The 21,517-nt window shown below is 43.5% G+C and overlaps 1 protein-coding gene across 8 annotated transcripts in view; it reads right to left on the bottom strand.

The window, feature by feature from the left end:
- The window catches only part of DENND4A (DENN domain containing 4A), a 107,024-nt gene extending 88,487 nt beyond the window's left edge, over positions 1-18,537 (bottom strand). For 3 of the 8 annotated variants that reach the window (XM_081965189.1, XM_081965196.1, XM_081965195.1), the window contains exons 1-3: positions 18,401-18,533; positions 16,858-17,022; positions 4,138-4,467 (exon numbers count right to left, since the gene is read on the bottom strand). In XM_081965189.1, the coding sequence (XP_081821315.1) occupies positions 4,138-4,445 (308 nt within the window). In that variant the 5' untranslated portion in view covers positions 4,446-4,467; positions 16,858-17,022; positions 18,401-18,533. Of the gene's footprint in view, positions 1-4,137; positions 4,468-7,246; positions 7,555-10,227; positions 10,346-12,129; positions 12,176-14,793; positions 14,875-16,857; positions 17,023-18,400 lie in introns of those variants that run through there. The other 5 variants (XM_081965190.1, XM_081965191.1, XM_081965194.1 and 2 more) reach the window with 5 other exon arrangements.
- Positions 18,538-21,517: the final 2,980 nt, after the last annotated feature.

Genomic DNA, 21,517 nt, shown 5'->3' with positions numbered 1-21,517 from the left:
AGTCTGACACCCGTGCCCTACAGGTAGTCCTCCAGTAATGACCCCAATTGCAATCAGAATTTCCTTCGCTAGGCGACCGGTTGTTAAATGAGCCGTGCCTGGTTTTATGACTTTTCACCATGGTGACAAAAAAAGCAAATCAGGATGCCATCGCAATCCCACACAATCGTTAAGCTGATTCCGCTTCCCCCATAAACGTGGCTTGGCGGAAACCAGTTGGGAATGTTGCAAAGGGTTCCATGACTCTGGGATGCTGCAACCATCGTAAAGACCGAGTGGCTGAATTTTCGTCATGTGACCGTGAGGATGTCGAGACGGTCGGAAGTGCGAGGAGCGATCGCGAGTTAATTTTTTTTTCAGTTCCACTGCACCTTCAAATGGTCGCTAAACAAAAGTTGTAACTTGAGGACTACCATTTCAGTCAGAATCCGTCACATGCTCAAAATCGAACGCCGTATATAGGCATTTTTGCAAATAAATACATTTTCTAGTCAATTCTGGTTTTGCCACCAAGGAGTATCTAAAGGCCCATTGGGTTTATAATTTGCATGTTACTATTGTCATCTGAAGCAAAGAAACCCAAAAGGACAGGATCAGACTAAATGCAGACTCTTAAACCATGATGTCCTCACTGTGGCCAATGAGAGGCCAAAGGGCCGTCCATAAACAGGACACTCAAACTTCCTCTTGTGTTTCTCAGCTTCAAGTACAGGTAAATAGTGGGAAACTTCCTGATCCCAAACCAAGAGAAATATATATTAGCTGCTGACAGCTTTCTCTTTGGTATTGTCAAGTCTCCAAATTGATGGCCATCCTTATATCTTATGAGCCGCATATCAGTGGGACAAAGTCCTTTTTCTTATTCCAATTTTCCCACTAATAGGTTTTCTGGGACAACCACAGGTTGCAATACTTTTGAGCAAAGAAGAAACTCTTCTCCTTATTACTGAATCTTCTTGACAGCCATTTTATGCCTTTAGTATCTTTTATGATAGGTGGCATTTGAATTACACCTAATATTCTAAATCATCATCTGCACCATAAATTTGATTAGGGCGTTATTAATATTGACAATTTCATTTTTTTAATGCCTTTCTTAACAACCGCCAGGAGAGAATTTACTTTTTTCATAGCAATCAAATCCTGAGTCAGTTTTTCACAGAGTTATTCATCATCGTGTCAAGCCAGTCGATTTTTGCTCAGAGAATCAGATTCTTGCTTTTACGTTAGACTCCCCCCCCCCCCTGCATATTCTGTAAAGGTTTCCCCTGTCCAGTCGTGTCTGACTCTAGAGGAGAGCAATCATCTCCATTTCTTAGCCCAGGGAGATATCAGAGTTTGTTGCAGGGAAATCAAATCCAGAAAGCACGCAGAGATAACTGATTCAGCTGGATTCATTAACTTCTTTATATACATAATAACAGATGAACTGCACAGAATCTTAGCTAGAGGTTCTCCCCAACCCCTGCGAACCCCCAGCAGCCCTCCCCTGGAAAGAATTCAAAATGGTGGTTTAACTAAGGCAGGGGTGTCCAAAGTTGGGAACTTTAAGACTTGTGGACTTCAACTCCCAGAATTCCCCAGCCAGCATGGACACCCCTGAACTAAGGAGTCTTAGGTACCTTGAAATCTGCCTATCCAAAGGACAATTCCATTCCACATTTGCTCATCCAAACTGTGTAATCTTCATCTGAGACCCTACTCTAGGTGCTCCTGCCAAAATATGTGGAAGGATCTCCCCTGAGAGGTCTACCTGTCACCTACATTCCAGCATCACGGTAAAAATCTTCTGTACTTTTCTCAGGTTTCATAGAGATAAGACTGTGATTTTGCTGCTTGTTTTGCAATCAATTTATCAGCTCTTATTGCTGCTGCTGGACATTTTATGTCCATAATACTGAGGGTTTTTTGTTTGTTTGTTGGTTTCGGTTGGTTTATTTTATACATAGCTTTTACACACTACTGATGAAATTATGATAACTGGGCAGTTTAAAAATGCAAGACATGAACAGATCAATAGACGTCCTAACAGTTCTCTAAAATAGCTGTGTTTTATTTTAAAACCAAACATCCTTCCATAGTGGCTTTAAGAAAACTACCACTGAAATAGAAAAACCATGATATTGTATTTTTTTTCCCCTGTGCTTTTCTGCATATGCATGCCCCCCCCCCCGCCCCCCGGGAACTTTGGAGGATTCAACAGGTCGTCCAAAGTGGGTTGGGCTGACAGAGGATTCTCACAGTTGTGGAGAAAATACAAGGACAAAGGTGTGTTGGATACGCTTTGCCTTAACTTAGTTCTAAAAATAATGGCGGGATGTAAATAAATAAGTAAAATAATATTCTCCTTTTGGCTCATCACTTATTTCCTCCCCTCCCCATTTAAAACCTAGGACTATGAAAGCAGGGCATCCCTCAAGAGTTTAATGCAGCTACCTCCTTCGAACGTACCTTCAAATATCGGTACATGAGAGGGGCTGCCATAGGGAAGATGGAGTCAACATTCTCCAAGGCAACTGAGGGCAGGACAAGAAGTAAAGGACGGAAGCTCATCATGGAGAGATCCAACCGGCAACTAAGGAGAAATGCCCTGACCATGAGGATGCTTAATCAATGGAGGAGCTTGCCTCCTGGGGTTGTAGTTGCCTCATCACTGGACATTTTCAAAAATGAAACTGGACAATTGTTTGTCTGGGATGGTATAAGACAGTGATGGCGAATCTTTTTGGCACTGAGTGCCAAAAAGGTTGAACGGAAACATTGCGCATGCGGTCGTCAGCGCCATGCTCCGGAAAAGGCAAACTTCCGGGTTCTAACGCGCATGCATGCCTGATGATCAGCCGGCTGGCGCGCATGCCGGTTTTCGGCCCTGCTGTGTGCACAAAGGGAGCGCGCTTTGGAAAAGCTGAACTTCTGGGTTCAGCCATGAATGCGCACCCGATAAGCAGCTGGCTGGCGCACATGCACACACCTGTTTTATGCACTGCTGGGCACGCGAAGGACAGCTGATCATCGTACGTGCATGCGAGCCAGAAACCAGGAAGAAAAGAGAAAGGCTGCGTGTTCCAGGCGACATGGCTTCGCGCGCCACTCTGGGCATGCATGCCGTAGATTCGCCATCACGGGTATAAGACCTCTTGCCTTGAGTAAAGGGTTGGATCGGAAGGCTTCCAAGCTCCCTTCCAATCCAATGATTTTGTGATTCCATGAAAAGGCCCAGAGTTGACCGTTTCAAAAGCTTCCTCTGGTTGCTTCGTTTCAATAATGATCTCAGTGGAGGTGAGTATGGATGCACACCCAAATGCAGGAAAGCCTTCAACATGGCCACATTTATCCTCCTGAAGAATGCAGATGCTTTAAAGCTCAAAAGGCAGGTGTTTCATTCACCTGACATACGTTAGGAATGGTGTTGTGGCCCACCAGCAGTCAGCAGAGTTGGCAACAGATTCGGACAGTGAGGAAGTTGGGGAGGAACATGGGCCAGTCCTGGAGTCGGGGGAAGGCTCTGAGGAGGGCTCTGTGTTGGAGGCAGAGAGGGGGTCAGAGCCTTCTGACAATTATCAGCTGCCTTCAGAGTCAGACATCAGTGAGGCAGACGAACAGCTGGAGCCTGATCCCAGTGTGTGCATGCGCAGAGTTGCCAAATGAAGGAAACAGCTAAAGAACAGAGGGCGACTTGGGAGTGAGGCCACAGGTGGACGGTGAATGGCCCCTCCCAGAGGAAATAAAAGAAAGGGGAGGGAAAGGGGAGTGGAGTTTGCAGGAGACAATTAGTTCACTTAATTGGTTAGTGACCATCTGAGACTCTTTACCAAGTTTTGCAGATATCGGCCTGGCAGCTCTCCAAGCCAGATAAAGTCTGTGGCTGTGAATCCTCCCTTGAAAGACTTTGCTAGATGTGAATGAGCAGAATTCAGAGTCAATTAACAAAAGGGTTTTTTGTTGGGACAAGGAGTTTGCTTCGTGCTCTTGGAAAGCCTCGGTCAGAACAAATAGTTTATTTTAAATTCTTTGCCCAACCTATTCAAAACATCTTCAATTTCATTCCCTACGAATGCTTCCTGCCATATTAAATGCTCCTTCAATTCCTGCCAGGTTTCCTCAGAACAATAAACTAGTAAGGAAAAACTGACTTACCCCAGATCTGTTAGTGGGGGTTTGTCCCTTCCTCTCCTGTAGCACATATATATTTGGGGTCCCATGAGGCTGCCATTGTTGAGATCAGCAGACAGTCCTGAAGGAGTGACATCAATGCATTTGTATCCAGGAGGGACTTCTTCCCCAAGTGATTTAATGATCACTGCCACATCTGTGATTGGTTCTTTGGGCTTTGCAAGCTTATGACAAGCATCGTTGAAGTGAATTTCCTCCTCAAGGGGTTTAGAAATATCGGTTAATCCCGCCACCACAAAATAGTCAGCAACCCGAGATCCTCTGTCTTCCATCTTCCATTCCAGAAAGTTCTATCTGGTGAAGGATTAAAAACAAAACAAACAAATAAATAAACGTGACCACATGGAAGTATCCCTTAAAACCAGCAACTTTCAAGAACTATTACATTTTAGGGGGATGACTCAGCCACATTCAGTTTTCGGTGTAACATTTTTATTGAGTTATAAAATATTGTAAGATGCAAAATAGAAAAGCAAATAAGAAAAGGGTAGGGAGGAAGAGAAGTGAGGAAGGATAAGAAAAGAAAAAAGAAAAAGTAGCATTGACTTCCTACTCTCTCTGTTGCGGCAAATATAAAGCATTAACATCAAATCACAACTTTTTGCTTTTTCATAATAATATGAACAAGCCATTTCTATAAAGATTTATCAGTCTAATCTGTAAAACCCCAAATCACAGTTTCATTCTTTTCCGCTTTAAGCACGAAGTTTAAAGGTGGTCTCCATGTTATATTTTTTTCTTTAATCAAAGTCAGCCACATTCAGTTTTATGTAAAAGAGACTTTTCCTCCTCCCCACACCATGGAATGAGAATACACTTAAGATTTCAGGATTTGGTTATACACCCAAGTTCCAGCTTCATTATATAAAAACCAGAAATGTCCATTTATCAACAGACCATAAGCATAAAGAACTTGTCTAGTTGTGAGCTCAAAAAACCCACGTGCTAGGCCCGCACAGTTCTTTTTTTGCAATAATAACCGAATTACGTACCAAGATATTCCCTTTTCAGCCTTTGGCTAAGATTAGCCATAGGGTACACCAGTGTTTCTCAACCTGGTTGACTTTAGGATGTGTGAATTTCAACTCCCACAATTTCCCAGCCAGCACAGAGGAGCTGAAGCCTACGCATCTTAAAGTTGAGAAACACTGGTTTGTAAAATCACTATGTTGTGTTATATACCGTGTAAAACACAACACCAACATCTTTTTAAGAAACTTATTGTACTGGGAACTTGAAGTGAAATTATAGCCTCAACCCTCAAAAGCAATTTGTGCCGACATAATGGAACTTCAATATTTTTTTCAAACACAATATTGGCTGTGTAAGCAAATGCTTGTAAGAGGTCACATAATGCAATCCAGATTAGCCCTCTTCCTACTCTCCCTGCCCCCTCCCCCAGCACTATTTTGTACCAGGAGGTAAAAGGGGAATTAAGAAAATAACTATATGCACTGCAGAAATGTCAAGTACAGAATGACTAATAATTGAAAAAGAAAAGAAGGGATATGCTAAATATATATTCTAATTTTTTTTCTCCAGGAGCGCAAAGAATCTTACCTGGACACTGAAAAGGGGGAAATGAACTTGAATTTAATGGGGTTTGCACACACACAAACACACGTGAGATAAAGTGGAGTGGATCCCACTAATTTATATGGAACAGAATAATAGAATTGAAAGGTATCTTGGAGATCTTCTAGTCCAAACTCTTGCTTAAATGGAAGATCTTATACCATTCCGGACAAATCTTTTCTTAAAAACCTCCAACGATGGAAGCTCCCAACTTCAAGATACAAGCCTTTCCACTGGTTAATTATCCTCATCGTTAGTAAGTTTCTCCTTAATTCCAGGTTGCTTCTCTCTTTGATTAGATTCCATCCATTGTTTCTTGTCCCGCCTTCTAGTGCTTTGGAGAATAGTTTGATTCCCTCTTCTTTGTGGCAGCCCCTCAAGTACTGAAATATTGCTATCATGTCCCTCCCAAATCCTTCTTTTCTCTAGAATATCAATACCCAAATCTTGCAACCGATCTTCATACGTTTTAGTCTCAGACCTTTAATCATCTTAGTTGCTCTTCTCTGCACTTCTTTTTTATTTCTTTTATGGTGTTCTCATCAGGTCTACTAGTGAGGCCGATATAGGAATTAGAGTCTTATTTACCAATTCAGCATCAACCTACAAAATAACAGAGGTGGAAGGGACCTTGGAGGTCTTCTAGTCCAACCCCCTGCTGGAGTAGGAGACCTTACACCAGGGGTGTCCAAACTTGGGAACTTTAAGACTTGTGGACTTCAATTCCCAGAATTCCCCAGCCAGCTGGCTGGGGAATTCTGGGAATTGAAGTCCACAAGTCTTAAAGTTCCCAAGTTTGGACACCCCTGCCTTACACTATTCCGCGCAAATGGCTGTGCAAGCGCTTCTTAAAATCATCATTCATTCAATCCTTCATTCATTCCACTTTGCCTTTAATGCCCAATTTCTGTTGACAGTTCATCCCACATCTGCCACCAAATAATTGTAGGGGATACATATAAGCACATGTGCAAGTACACACACACACACACACACACACACACACACACACACACACACAGTATAGTAGGTTAAAAGTCATTGATTTCCATGAGTGCCTCTAAACCACAATCTTGCTGCTATCCACTATTTCCCCCCCAGAAAAATCCTTCTCTATCTACTTTATTTAGAAAGAGAGAAATCATCTTTTTTGCCACAGCTTAAGACTTTTTTTTTCCAGACTGAGCATTGCTGATTCACTAAGTATCGAAGTCTTTAATCCTGCATTAAGGATAAAGAATTAGAGAGAAGGCACGAAAGGAGAAAGGAAACAAAAAAAGAAAAGAAAAGATAAACCGATGACTTTTCAATCACTGCTCCTTGACTGTGGAATCCCCACGGCTGATATCGCAGCCTATAAAATAAAATAAAATAAACTTCAAACCAGCATTTAGCTTCCTTTAGTCTCTACAGTTTGCCTCTACCTTATTGGCACAATTGAGTCGGCAGTTCTGAGTTTAAAGCCCTTGTCATTAGGGATTGAGGCTTCTTCTCTTACCTGAGGCTCAGCTATCCCTGGGGGGCGGGGGGGGGGGGAGAGAGACCTCCAATGGTAAGGAAGAAGAAAGATGAAAGCCAAAGGCAGCTCCCCTCCTCTTCTCAAAGCTTATTGGCCAGCAGAAAACTCCCAGCTCCCGATTGGCTCTTCGGCATTTGAAGCTCTCCTGGGCTTCTCTTGTCTCTGCTCATCACCTGGATCCATAAATCTGGTTCCTTGTTCTTTAACTCTTCAATCTTCAGGTGTATTGGGACTGCGCTCTTACAAGCAGCAAATAAGTCAGTACAGTTTACACTGAGCTTACATAAGTTCTGTTTCATAGGTTCCAAGAACTAAGCCTCGATACAATCCAGCGTATTTTTAAACGATGGTCTGCCAGCCTTCAAGGGAAGTCAGGGTGACATGCGTGGCCGTCACTCACTGCTTTCACTTCCCACTTGTTCTCAAGGGATATAAAGAAAGGAGGAGGACTAAGGAAGACCCAAGGTTGCCTCATGACGAAAAGGGTCCGTGGGGGAAACGTTTCCGTCACTCGGTTGGGCAATGTTGAAGAACCTCTCTGTCCTCTTGAAGGACACTTCCTTCCCCTTTTCAGACTTCCTATTCATCACCAAACACCAAGAAGAGCCACTGATTTGCTCCGTCAGAGAAGTTCAGTTGCATTCTTTAACCGTCAATCATTCCTCGAGTCGAGCCTTGCTGGAAGAACATATTCCACTTCTAAGGCTACTAGACTGAGAAATCCTTCACCAAGGAAGCAAGGAAACATCTACCGTTGGAGTCAAATTTATCAATACATAAGATTCAACCGCCCTCATCGCATTACTTCTTGTCCTTCAGAAAAAGAAAGCAGGACAAGAAGCAACAGATGGAAACGAATCAAGGAGAGAGCCAACCTAGAAATAAGGAGAGATTTCCTGACACAGAGAAAAATGAATCAGTAGAACAGTTTATCAGTAGGGACGCGGTGGCTCAGTGGCTGCTGAGCTTGTTGATCAGAAAGGTTGGCAGTTCGGCGGTTCGAATCCCTAGCGCCGCATAACGGAGTGAGCTCCCGTTACTTGTCCCCGCTTCTGCCAACCTAGCAGTTCGAAAGCATGTAAAGATGCAAGTAGAAAAATAGGAACCACCTTTGGTGGGAAGGGAACAGCGTTCCATGCACCTTCGGTGTTTAATCATGCCGGCCACATGACGTCTTTGGACAGCGCTGGCTCTTCGGCTTTGAAACGGAGATGAAACACCCTCTAGAGTCGGGAACGACTAGCACATATTTGTGAGGGGAACCTTTACCTTTAGAACAGAGGTTGTGGGTGCTCCGTCACTGGAGGATTTTAAGAAGAGACTGAATAGCCATTTGTCCAGAATGATATAGGGTCTCCTGCTTGAGTAGAGGGTTGGCCTATAAGTCTCCCAAGGCCCCTTTCAACTCTGTTATTCTGTCATTCTGATTCAGAGTAGGGATAAGCACAGAAAGCCTCTATTATTGGTTCTTTCAGCTGCATCTTTGAAGTCACAGCTTCAATTTTTTTAAAAAAAATGAGATTAGCCATAAAGATAATTCCTCGGTGTGTGGGAAGGGAGATATTCCAACAGGACTTCCAACGATGACATCCCATTGCGCCTACATCCTCTCTCTCCATGACTACTGAAAGGTGGCCTATGTTGGTTTCAGCCTCACTAATATGGCACTTCCTCCCCCTCCTCTTAACTCCGATAAAAATACTCAGAATTGCCAGCTCAATTGTGCTGATGAAGTAAGAGAAAGACATAAAATATTGATGGGGTGATCCAAACAACGCAAATACAGATCCTTTCTCAAAAACGATTTCAACAGATAATTAGATCCGAAGAAAAAAACTGCTGCCAACCTGCCTTCCATCGAGGACCTGGACACTGTACGAGTCAAAAAGAGAGCAGTGAAAATATCTACAGACCCCTCACATCCTGGACATAAATTGTTTCAACATCTCCCCTCAAAACGATGCTATAGAGCACACTGCACACCAAGACAACTAGACACAAGGACAGTTTTTCCCCCAAATGCCATCACTCTGCTACACAACTAATTCCCACAACACTGTCAAATAATTTACTAAGACTATATTACTATTCTTCTTCTCTTCCTTCCTAGTATCTATCTTTCATGACTATAACCATGTTGCTTGTATCTTTACAATTTATATTGTTTTATCTGTTTCCTAGTATGATTTGATTTCTTATTAGTAACTTGACTAACACTAAGTGTTGAATCTTTTTATTCTTGATGAATATATTTTATTCTCATGTCCACTGAGAGCATAGGCACCGAAGACAAATTCCTTGTGTGTCCAATCCCACTTGGCCAATAAAGAATTGTTCTGTTCTATTCTGTTCTGTTCTATTCTAAAAAGACAAAAGCAGTTTCCATCTAATGAGGACCTGTAATGATGACAGGGAGGGAAGAACTGGTTTCACCTTTCTTAATCCCTGGAAGCTGATGCTATTTTATCAAACACGCTGATCTAATTGATTTAAAAGAGGATACGGATAGGGTTTTTTAAAAATTGAAACAGAGGGACAAGATTCTTTCTCCAGAGGCAATGACTCCCTTCGAAAACGTGGCCCCTGTTGCAATGGGGAGGGTTGAGCATTTGTTTAAAGCCAGCCAGGCTATCTGGCAGAAAAGAAAACAGGGATGACTCATCCGAGTTCAACAGAGAAGCTTTTCCCATCCAATCTGTATAAAACAAGCAAATCTCCATCGAAATGGTTAATTCTAAAAAAAAGCCCAAGGGATTTCACCGAACTGCAGATTTTGTAAACCTTATTTAACGAATCCCCCCTCCTTAAACAAACCTAGTAATCTCCCTTTAGCCTCCTGGACTGATAGTTGTAATTATTAAAAAGAAGAAAGTACGTCATTCTTTGTTTTCCAAAATTATAATTTTTCTCTAATATTAGCAATGTTACACTTTTAAAGGGAGAAAGAACCGTTTTCCTACCTCTCAGTGGAAGGTCAGAGTCATCCAGCAAAAAGAGCCCGTTCTCAAGCAAGAAGATTGAAAGTAAGTTTGGGAAAAAATAAAAACCCAGTAATGGTTACATCATTGCCTCCTGCTATGTCAGACAACAATTGCCTAATAACTGCACATTTCTCTTCTGAGAAATTAAAGCGGTATGTGTAAAATGATGATTACATCAATTATACCTTTTTAGAACAATTTATTTGGTTGGGAAATTCCTTTCGGCTCTCTTCTTCTAAAAAGCATATTTCCAACACAAAAATCCATGTTCCTGTAGGAAGTTAGCACCCAACCCTCTCCTAAAAAAATGAAATATCCTGGGAAATATTGAAAAGGCAGAATATTATATTTCCCTGGATAAGAAATGGCTAAACATGTTTTTAGGCAGGAAAGAGACTCACTCTTAATAGCCCCCACCTTTGTCAATGGGCATAAAAAAAGCCTGAGTTACAATACAATACAATACAATACAATACAATACAATACAATACAATACAATACAATACAATACAATAATAATACAATACAATAATACAATACAATACAATAATACAATACAATAATACAATACAATACAATACAATACAATACAATACAATAGTAGAGTTGGAAGGGACCTTGGAGGTCTTCTAGTCCAACCCCCTGCCTAGGCAGGAAACCCTATACCGTTTCAGACAAATAGCTATCCAACATCTTCTTAAAGACTTCCAGTGTTGGGGCATTCACAACTTCTGGAGGCAAGCTGTTCCACTGATTAATTGTTCTCACTGTCAGGAAATTTCTCCTCAGTTCTAAGTTGCTTCTCTCCTTGATTAGTTTCCACCCATTGCTTCTTGTTCTACCCTCAGGTGCCTTGGAGAATAGCTTGACTCCCTCTTCTTTGTGGCAACCTCTGAGATATTGGAATAATGCTATCATGTCTCCCCTAGTCCTTCTTTCTCTTAAGCTAAACATACCCAGTTCCTGCAACCGTTCTTCATATGTTTTAGTCTCCAGTCCCCTAATCATCTTTGTTGCTCTTCTCTGCACTCTTTCTAGAGTCTCCACATCTTTTTTACATCGTGGCGACCAGAACTGAATGCAGTATTCCAAGTGTGGCCTTACCAAGGCATTATAAAGTGGTATTAACACTTCACGTGATCTTGATTCTATCCCTCTGTTGATGCAGCCTAGAACTGTGTTGGCTTTTTTGGCAGCTGCTGCACACTGCTGGCTCATATTTAAATGGTTGTCCACTAGGACTCCAAGATCCCTTTCACAGTTACTACTACTGAGTAAGGTATCACCTATACTGTACCTGTGCATTCCGTTTTTGTTGCCTAAATGTAGAACCTTACTCTTTTCACCATTGAATTTCATTTTATTAGATAGTGCCCAATGTTCAAGTTTGTCAAGATCCTTCTGTATCTTAAGCCTATCTTCTGGAGTGTTGGCTATTCCTGCCAGCTTGGTATCATCTGCAAATTTGATGAGTTCCCCATTTATTCCCTCATCCAAATCATTGATGAAGATGTTGAAGAGTACTGGGCCTAAAACAGAGCCTTGGGGTACTCCACTGCATACTTCCCTCCATGTAGATGCAGTTCCATTGAGAACTACACGTTGAGTGCGGTTGGTCAGCCAGTTACCAATCCATCTGGTGGTGATGCTGTCTAACCCACATTCTTCTACTTTATCTAGTAGTAGGTTATGGTCTACCTTATCAAAAGCCTTACTGAAGTCCAAGTAAACTATATCAACGGCATTCCTCTGGTCCACTAATTTTGTCACATTATCAAAGAATGCAATAAGATTACATTCTTTGATAATGTGACAAAATTAGTGGACCAGTTAGTCTACTCTACTTAACAAAGGTAGGATTTGCCTTCTACAGAAACTCACCACGTGGCATCTGGGAACTCAACCAAGCTTGGGACTCAAAAGACACACAACCTACAAAGTTAGCCAAGACCCCACCCCTGGGAGTCTGACAACCAATCAGAATACATTTCTTACACAGGAACAGGAAACAGAGAGATGGGGCTGAACAGAGAGTATAAAAAAAACCAGGACCTCTCAGCAAGCCCTTTTCCCCCTCTTTTTCTTCTTCAATATTTGAGGAGGAGAGGGAGTCAACCTATTCCCCAAAGCACCTGAAGGCAAAATAAGAAGCAACAGATGGAAACTAATCAAGGAAATAAGCAACCTAGAACTAAGGAGAAACTTCCTGACAGTGAGGGACAATTGATCAGTGGGACAACTTGCCCTCAGAAGTTGTGGGTGCTCCATCACTGGAGGTCTTCAAGAAAAGATTTATCTTACCATTTATCCAGGACGGAATGAGGATTCCTGCCTTGGCAGGGGTTAGACTAGAAGACCGCCGAGGTCCCTTCCAGCTCTATGATACTATTTCTATTTCATTTACACACAGAGTAGCAACCTACATAGCTGCCTGGTTCAGGAAGCAGACAGCCATCTAATATTCACACGTATGGAATTACATAGATGAGTGAATAATGTTAGCATGCTAGCAATGTAATTAAGAAACACTTCAAAATACATTGTTGGTTATTGTATCAACTGGCCCTAAACCCCAACACGTTTTTTCCCTTCTGTTCAACCCTCTCTTGATTATCAGACACAAAGTAATAGGATTATTTAAGACAGGAGAGCAGTTCTTTTGTCTTTTTCTTCCTTATTTTTATTTGGGCCACATGAATTAAAAGGAGCACATCCTAACTTCCATGGGATGGGGGAACACTCCAAATTTAAATTCTAATTCCCCCCCCCCTTCCAGATGACAAGCAGAATGCAACAACTACTACATGCATCAAGACTGGTTGTTGTTGTTTTTTCCAAAGCAAGCCGTAACTAATTTTGTTTCCTGTTAAAAAGAACAAAACATACAACTTTACTTCTCCGATTGCAACGTCTGGGCTGCAATATCACCTTTCTTTGCGCCACAACCCAGCCACCATCTCATTGAGCCAAGCACCCCAATACATCCGTCAATTGACGCCATAGGAACCGATGGCCAACCAATCTATATCTTCAGAAGGTTTAAACGTTAGGAAGTGCAAGAACAATCTTCATCAACGTGGAAAGTAGATTACAAGAAAGGAAACCTTTGCTGCCCCTTGACATCTTTTCATGTTGCCTGCTGGGAAGGTTGCACTTTTCCCTATAAATAAATCTGGTTCTACATTTCAGCGCAGAAATCCTGAGGAAAGCTTTCATTATTCAGTTAACTTTGCCAGAACAATACCAGGTGTTATCACAACTGGACTCTTTTTGTAGCCCTGCCTTACAACTGAATAGCTTAGTTGCTCCCCTCAAGGAGATGAACTGGAGTCAAAAGTGCCACTTGCGGATGTCCACTCCGGAGCAAAAATTAAAAATTTCCCCCTAGATCAAGGGTGTCCAAACTTGGCAACTTTAAGACTTGTGGACTTCAACTCCCAGAATTCTGGGAGTTGAAGTCCACAAGTCTTAAAGTTGCCAAGTTTGGACACCCCTGCCCTAGATGATTAGGGAACGCGGTGGGACTAAGACGCTAAGCTTGTCTATCAGAAAGGTCGGCAGTTCTGCAGTTCGAATCCCTAGCACCGCGTAACGGAGTGAGCTCCCGTTATTTGTCCCAGCTTCTGCCAACCTAGCAGTTCGAAAGCATGTAAAAATGCAAGTAGAAAAATAGGAACCACCTTTGGTGGGAAGGGAACAGCGTTCCGTGCGCCTTCGGCGTTGAGTCATGCCGGCCACATGACCATGGAGACGTCTTCAGACAGTGCTGGCTCTTCGGCTTTGAAACGGAGATGAGCACCGCCCGCTAGAGTCAGGAACGACTAGCACGCATGTGCAAGGGGAACTTTTACCTTTACCAAGATGATAGAGCCACAAGATCCTAAATCTTTATTTTTAAGAGTCAACATAGATACTTAGATACTTATAATCCCTAGGTAAGACCACACCAAGAATATGGCATCCAATTTTGGTCACCACAATACAAAAAAGATCTTGAGACACTGGAAAGAATGCAGAGAAGAGCGGCAAAGATGATTGGAGGCTAAAACATATGAAGAATGGTTGCAGGAATTGAGTATGCCTAGTATAGGGAAAGGGGGTAGGGCAGTCATGATAGCAGTGTTCCAGTATTTGAGGGTCTGCCACAGAAAAGAGGGGGTCAACTTATTTCCCAAAGCACCAGAAGGCAAGACAAGAAGCAATGGATGGAAACTAAACAGAGAAGCAACCAAATTTCCAAGCAATAAGAACAATGAACCAGTGGAACGACTTGCCTCCAGATGTTGTGGGTACTCCAACATTGGAGGATTTTAAGAAGAGATTGGACAGTCATAACAAGCAAAAGTCCATGTCCATTACTGAAATCAATCCTTCCCAGGATTAGGTCCTTGCTGTTCTGCATTTAATAACCGAGAAAATGAAAAATAAGAAAATATTGGACAGCAGAAAGGTGGGACTAAATGTGAACTGTAATGTTTTTTAAACTATCCAATGCATCATTTCACTAATCTCTTCAAACATTACATTCAACAGCGAAATCCATACCTCCCACCCACTCAACATTTCCAGAATACACATGAAACATAAATCTTGACTGGGGTTGTGTCCAGGACACATTTGTGCATTCTAAACAAAAAACAAAGAAAAAAAACAGAACATGAAATTAGCAGGGTTCCAAAAGTCGCTGCCATAATTAACAAGCTGTTAAGTGTTATTAGTATCTGGCCTGCTGATTTTTCTGGTTATTAAAGAAAGGATAGCCATAAATATCCCGTACCCTTTACAGTTTACACTGCTGCTCTGTCAGAGGAAAAATACTATGACTCTGTTTTTGAAGTAACCGATATTATGTAGAGCATCATCAAGAGTTGGCACGGATAATGGCCTCAGTAGGCACATTCTGGGTACTATTAAAGGCAGCAAAGTGGAAAATGGGCCAATTTATGCATGTACATTTTCCTATCTTTTCAGTCCTCTCAAATGGATGCAAGAGGAATGTTCTGATAAATTAGGGATTCATTAAAAGAGTGGGTTGCATTGGATTTTTCATCTCCGCTAGAAAAACTGGGTTGAGTCGCTCTGAATGATCTTTATCCAGTCCACCCCTAGCTATCAGTTTCATGCGGTTCAACTGAATTTGCAGGCCTACTGAGCAAAAACTTCAAAACATTTCTTTCTTCACTCTATGCAAGTGAAACTTTTCACCACGTTTATGGTGCTGCAAGAATGCAGATCAAAATCAATGTCAACAAATGATTTGTAGCTGTAGATAATCACTATCTCGGTTCTTCCTGATCTTTGAGACTCTGTCGATATATAGATATCTTAAAAAAAAACAACAACAATGAAACCTTCCTAAAACAAAGCTAAACCCTAACCCACACTCCAAAAATCCATTTATAATGCCATTCATGATGCAAAAAGACATCGATAGAGTTCCAGATCATGGACGAATAACAAACGCTAAAGCACCTAGCCATTTCTAACATGAATTTCGAAGTTATTTATCTAGTATATTTCCTCTAACGTCAAACACACACACACACACACACAAATCTAAAGGAAAGTTACTGTCTCCATTGGAAACCAGAAAATGAAGGGGAGGTGGTAGTGGAAATCACATCACGACTCTTCCAAACAAAACGGAGGCGTCTAATTTTAGATAGTTTAATCCCCTCCTTACTCAACACACATTAAATCACAGTATCTATACCATCCTCGCTCACAGAGAAGAGTAAATGAGGGAGATAAACCGTTCAATCAGTTTTGCATCTCCTGGGTGACTGGTCATACTGGGGTCTCCTTGGAATTCCTAAATTGTTCCAGAGCTCTGGACAATTCTTTTATTACATTGACCATTCCTAGCATGCCTTCTAATACTGACACTTGATGTTCAAATCTTTATTTACCATCGTAGATCAACATAAACACTTGATACTAAAATTTTGAAAGGTGTTCGCAAAATGTAGTATTTATTAACCTCCTTCCTCCTAATTTTCCAGTCCCCAATAAAAGCGTTTTTTCTATCCCCAAACTTGTGTATCTCACTCTCCCCATCTTCACCAAATAATATCCTTCCTTCCAATGTAAATTCAATTTGTAGCAAATAGCTTCCCCTTCGATATATTTCTCACATTTAAATAAATGCTCTGAAGAAGAAAATCTTTTTGGACCTGAAAGTCCACATGCTATCGGGTTGATCTTACAGAATTCGAATTCAGTTTCTCCTGTGAACATGCTTATAAAAGACCAACAGAATTACCTAACGCTTATAAACACAGCCATTCCCAAATGCCTAAGCTGTTCACACAATCATAACAACTCTAGCAGTTAAGCTCCCGGCTCTATTTTCCAATAGCAAACTTCCACGTGTCGGATTACTAATCCTAGGTAAATTACCTCAAAGACAAATAAATAATCTTTTTAAAAAAATAATAATAATCGTTCTAGAAGGCAATCTGAAAATACCACCGCTACTACTTACAACCAGTAATAATCCTGTACTAAAAATACTATCAGAGAAAATCTTTTTCAACCTCTGCTTCAGTCTCCGGTAATAAAAATCAAGCACATTCATTTCAGTTTCAATGCAAAGCAAGAACTGCTTACCTAATTTTCAGGTCTGAAGTTGGAGCAATTTAAGCGTTTATGCTGTACATCCCAAGGAAGTTAAGGATTTCTTCTTGCACACAGCAAAATGTCAATATTCTAAACTGTTTTTATCTCCCTTTACTGAAGATGTGAATCTTCTGCTCTGAACAGAAGACTCACGCCCTTCAATATAAATGAAATAGGATATACACAGTAAACATTTAATTATCATTCTACGTACAAGGAATGGGATAGTTGCAGCCAACCTATAATTATAATTCTACATAAATGGAACCGGATATATACCGGAGCTGTTATGTTTACATGAAACAGGAACACATACTGCATTTCGCAAAAAGCACAGCTGGCATTTTCACCCAAAACATTTTACTTTGAAAGGGGCAAGAGGGCTCTTAGATTTGATGGCCATAAAATAAAAGAGGTAAACCAGCTTTCCTGGATGTGGGGAGAGAGAGGAGGGAGAAGGGTCTAAAATGCAGATTGAGTTTCTTCCCGAGGGAAACTCCGCGGACAGGTAGACAGGCGGGCATCGACTCGTACAACTACCCTGTGCCTGATTTAAAATGCCTGACAAAATGAGAATTTAGGACAGGTATATTGAGATGAAAACAAGCTGGAAGAAGCAACCTGGACCCAGTCTGCTGATGGAGACTGGGGGGAATCGGAGGATCACAACATCTCCTACCACCAAGAAGGGTATCCTTGTACTTGAAGGGTTTTCAAGAAGAGACTGGACAGCTGTTTGTCTGGGATGGAATAAGGTCTCTTGCCTTGGGCAAGGGGTTGGACTAGAAGACCTCCAAGGTCTCTCCCAGCGCTTTGATTCTATGTCTCATCAGCACATCAGGAGGGGGATCCATATGGCTTTCCTTTTGTGGGCATCTCCCAAAAGGGGAACCCCCCCCCCCTCCCAATGCACCCCCTCCATTCTCTTCCAGGGCTTCCCCCTTGCTGCCCTCCTTGGGGAACCCAAATGAATGAAACCAGCCCCATCATCCACTCCTATCCTGCACCTTCTCCTGCTGAGCTCTAGATCGGGCACCTCCAGGTCCTTGTTTGGCCCGAGAGATATGGGGGGGGGGGGAGCAGTGCCAACCCCGGGCAAAAGGTCCAGCATGGCAGGGATGCAGGGATGAAGCTGAGAAAACCTGCTTCCCCCAAGGAGCATCCTAACAAACCGCCCAGTCCCAGTCCCAGTGACATCAATAGCTAATAATAACAATAGCAATAATAGCAATAATAGTAATAATAATAGCAATAACAGCAACGCCAATAACAATAATAGCAGCTTTTTATTGCTAGGTCCATTAATAGGAGTAGCAGCAGCATCCCTAAAGCCAGAAGGCTCTGGACCGATGGACCCCCAACTCTGATGCCCCCCCATGAACCTCCCCCTCCAGAAAATGGTGAGGGTCGCCGACTCCCCCCCCGGGCAGAGGGCTTGGGGGGGGCTCCAGCGCCCCCTCCCCCGGGGACCCCACCACCACCACCACCACCACGAGGCGGCCGGCTGCCCTCTTTCCCCGCGCGTCCCGCTCACCGGAGGCGGAGGAGGCCCGTCACGGCTCCGGCAGCGGCGGCCGCCCGTCACACGCGGCTCCGCCACCAGTCGCCACCACCGCGCCTCGCACCCCGCCGGGGAGAAGCGCGCCGGCCGCCATCTTGGCCGAGGGGAGGGGCGCGCGGGGGAGGGGGCGGAGCCACGGGGCGCCATGGAAACCGGTCCGCCGGAGGAGGGGGAGGGGCGCGCCCTTCAGTTATGAGGGGGGGGCTGAGCAGAGCCCCCCTCCCCCCCTCAGAAGAAGGGGGTCTATAGAATCCCCAGAGGAATGGGAGACACAGAATTAATCCCCAATACAGGAGAATGGTTGTGGCTCAGGGTTGGCATGTGGGGTCTTCGGTGGTCTCTGAGCTTGTTTTCTGGCAGACGTTTCATGACCCACCTAGGGAACACCGTCAGTGGGAGAAGGGGGGTGGGTCTGTGAGTAGAGGGAGGAGGAGGAGGAAGAAGAAGAAGAAGAAGAAGAAGAAGAAGAAGAAGAAGAAGAAGAAGAAGAAGAAGAAGAAGAAGAAGAAGAAGAAGAAGAAGAAGAAGAAGAAGAAGAAGAAGAAGAAGAAGAAGAAGAAGAAGAAGAAGAAGAAGAAGAAGAAGAAGAAGAAGAAGAAGAAGAAGAAGAAGAAGAAGAGGAGGAAGAAGAAGAAGTACTACTACAACAACAACTACTACTACTGAGGGGGTCCTTGGTGCTCTCTGAGCTTGTTTCTTTTCTTGGAGACATTGCATGACCCAACTGGACAACATCATCAGTGCTAGAATGGGGTGGGGTGTGCAAAGAGGAGGAGGAAGAGTATGGTGTCCTTGGTGCTCTCTGGGCTTGGTGGCTTTCGTGTAGATGTTTCATGACCCAACCACGTAACACCATCAGTTCTGCAAAGGATTGGAGTGCACTGATGATGTTACCTAGTTTGGGTAATGAAACCTCTGCAAGAAAAGCAGCAAGCTCAGAGAGCATCAAGGACACCTCAGTTCTTCTTCTTCTTCCTCCTCCTCCTCCTCCTCTTCCTCTTCATATCTTCCCCTCTTCCCTCCTCCTCCTCCTCTCCACAACTCCTCACTTCCTTTTGCACTGATGATGTTACCTAGTTTGGGTAATGAAACCTCTGCAAGAAAAGCAGCAAGCTCAGAGAGCACCAAGGACCCCTCGCAGTATGAATCGCCTCGAATAATGAGAAAATCCTCGGGGGAGGGCAGTTCAAACTGATTAAGGGGTTCATAGACACCCCTAAGGTGTTTCTCCATACTTTCCTTGAGAAAGAGGGGGGGTCTTGGGGTCAGGCAGGAGGCCAGAGCAGATCATCTTATGAAGCACCCCTGAAATAATGTGGGTGTCCTGGGTTACAGCCAGGAGTGAGTGCTCAAAGGGGTTCATAGGGTGCAACAGACCTAAGTAATGGGGCACCCCACCCCCCATATCATTGAGCACCTCATACAATGGCGACAGCAGGAGGGAGCATCCAAGGAGAGATCTAAGCTTCAGCACCCAGAAATAAGGGGGGATCATATTCAAACGCCTGCAAAATAATGGCTTTGTGTACAACTGAACACCTTGAAAAATGAGGGGGGTCTTATGATGCCAGCAGTCCAGAAGGGATGTGCAGGGAAAGAGCTTAGCTTCAGCACCCCAAAAAAAGGGCCCCTTTTCACAGGATGAAGGCCAATGTATATAGGAGACACTCCTTCCGATGCCCTAAATTATGGAGGGGGCTCCACAGGAGTGAGAGAGAGAGAGAGAGATATGGGGTTCCCAGTCCTTGGTCCCTGAGAAGTAGAGGGGGACTTTACATTTAGGTCCCCTAAATTACGTTGAGCTTCTTGTGCAGAAGGGGGTCAGATACTGCAGTGTTACAGGAACTGGGCATGGCTAATCTAGTGAAGAGAAGGACCAGGGGAGACAGGAGCGCAGTCTTCCAATATTTGAGGGACTGCCACAGAGAGGAAGGGGATCAAGCTATTTTCCAAGGACAGACAAGGAATAATTGAGGGAAACTGATCAGGGAGAGATTCAACCTGGAAATAAGGAGGAATTTTCTGACAGTGAGAACAATCAACCGATGGAACAGAAGTTGCCTTCGGAAGTTATGGGAGCTTCATCACTTGGGACTTTCAAGAAGAGATTGGACAGAGATTAGTCAGAAATGGTGTGGGGTCCACCCGCTTGTGCAGGGGTGGGACTAGATGACCTATAAGGTCCCTTCCAACTCGGTTAATTTGTTAAAGGAAGGATTCTTCCTTCAGGCACTCCCAATTAGGGGAGAAAATCCATATTATATAATAACTCGTCTTGTTAGATTGAAACAGTGTGCAGATTTTTGTCAATAAAAATGAATGATTACATGGAGGCCTCTGGGCAAAAGGGAGAAATATGTATTTATAAATGGGGGGGAGGTCTGTGTCCAGCTGGAAAAACAGTGGCATGCTTTCATCCCGGAAGGAACAGATGCAGGGAGGAAAGTCCTGGAGAATTTATAAAGGGGAAGTTGGATTAAACATTCACCCCCTTACTCTCTCCTATGACCTCCATATGTTTGGGGGTAATTGCACAACTTCCAAAGAAATTGCATAGTATAGATCCGTGATGGCAAACCTATGGCATGCATGCCACAGTTAGCACGCAGAGCCATTTCTTAGGGCACACGAGGCGTTGTCCTGTCAGCTCCAGTGCACATGTGCGCGCTGGCCAGCTGATTTTGGCCTTTATTTTCAACTGTTCAGGAACAGACTTCCAGTTTGCACGTTGGGCCGTTTTTCTCCCTCCTGAGGCTTCAGAAGGCTTCCCTATGGGCAACCCGGAAGTCAGAAAACAGCCGTTTTCGACCTCCAGAGGGCTGGCGGGGAGTGGGGAAGGCTGTTTCCACCCTCCCCAGGCTCCCAGAAAGCCTCTGGAGCCTGGGGAGGGTGAAAAATGGTCCACTGTGCCATCGTGCACCAAAATCAGGGGGAGGGAGGGGTGTCATACGCGCATATGCACATGGTGGGTCTCACGCACGCATACACACATGGGGTTGAATGTGCATGTGCGGGGAGGGCACGCACGCGCCATCCCTCTGTGTTGCCCCCGCTTTTGGGACATAATGGTAAAAAGGTTAGCCATGATTG

The sequence above is a fragment of the Natrix helvetica genome (genome assembly GCF_964273705.1).
Source record: "Natrix helvetica genome assembly, chromosome: 12".
NCBI lineage: Eukaryota > Metazoa > Chordata > Lepidosauria > Squamata > Natricidae > Natrix > Natrix helvetica.
The sequence above is the reverse complement of the archived record's forward strand: the minus strand, read 5'-3'. Positions and strand labels throughout refer to the sequence as shown.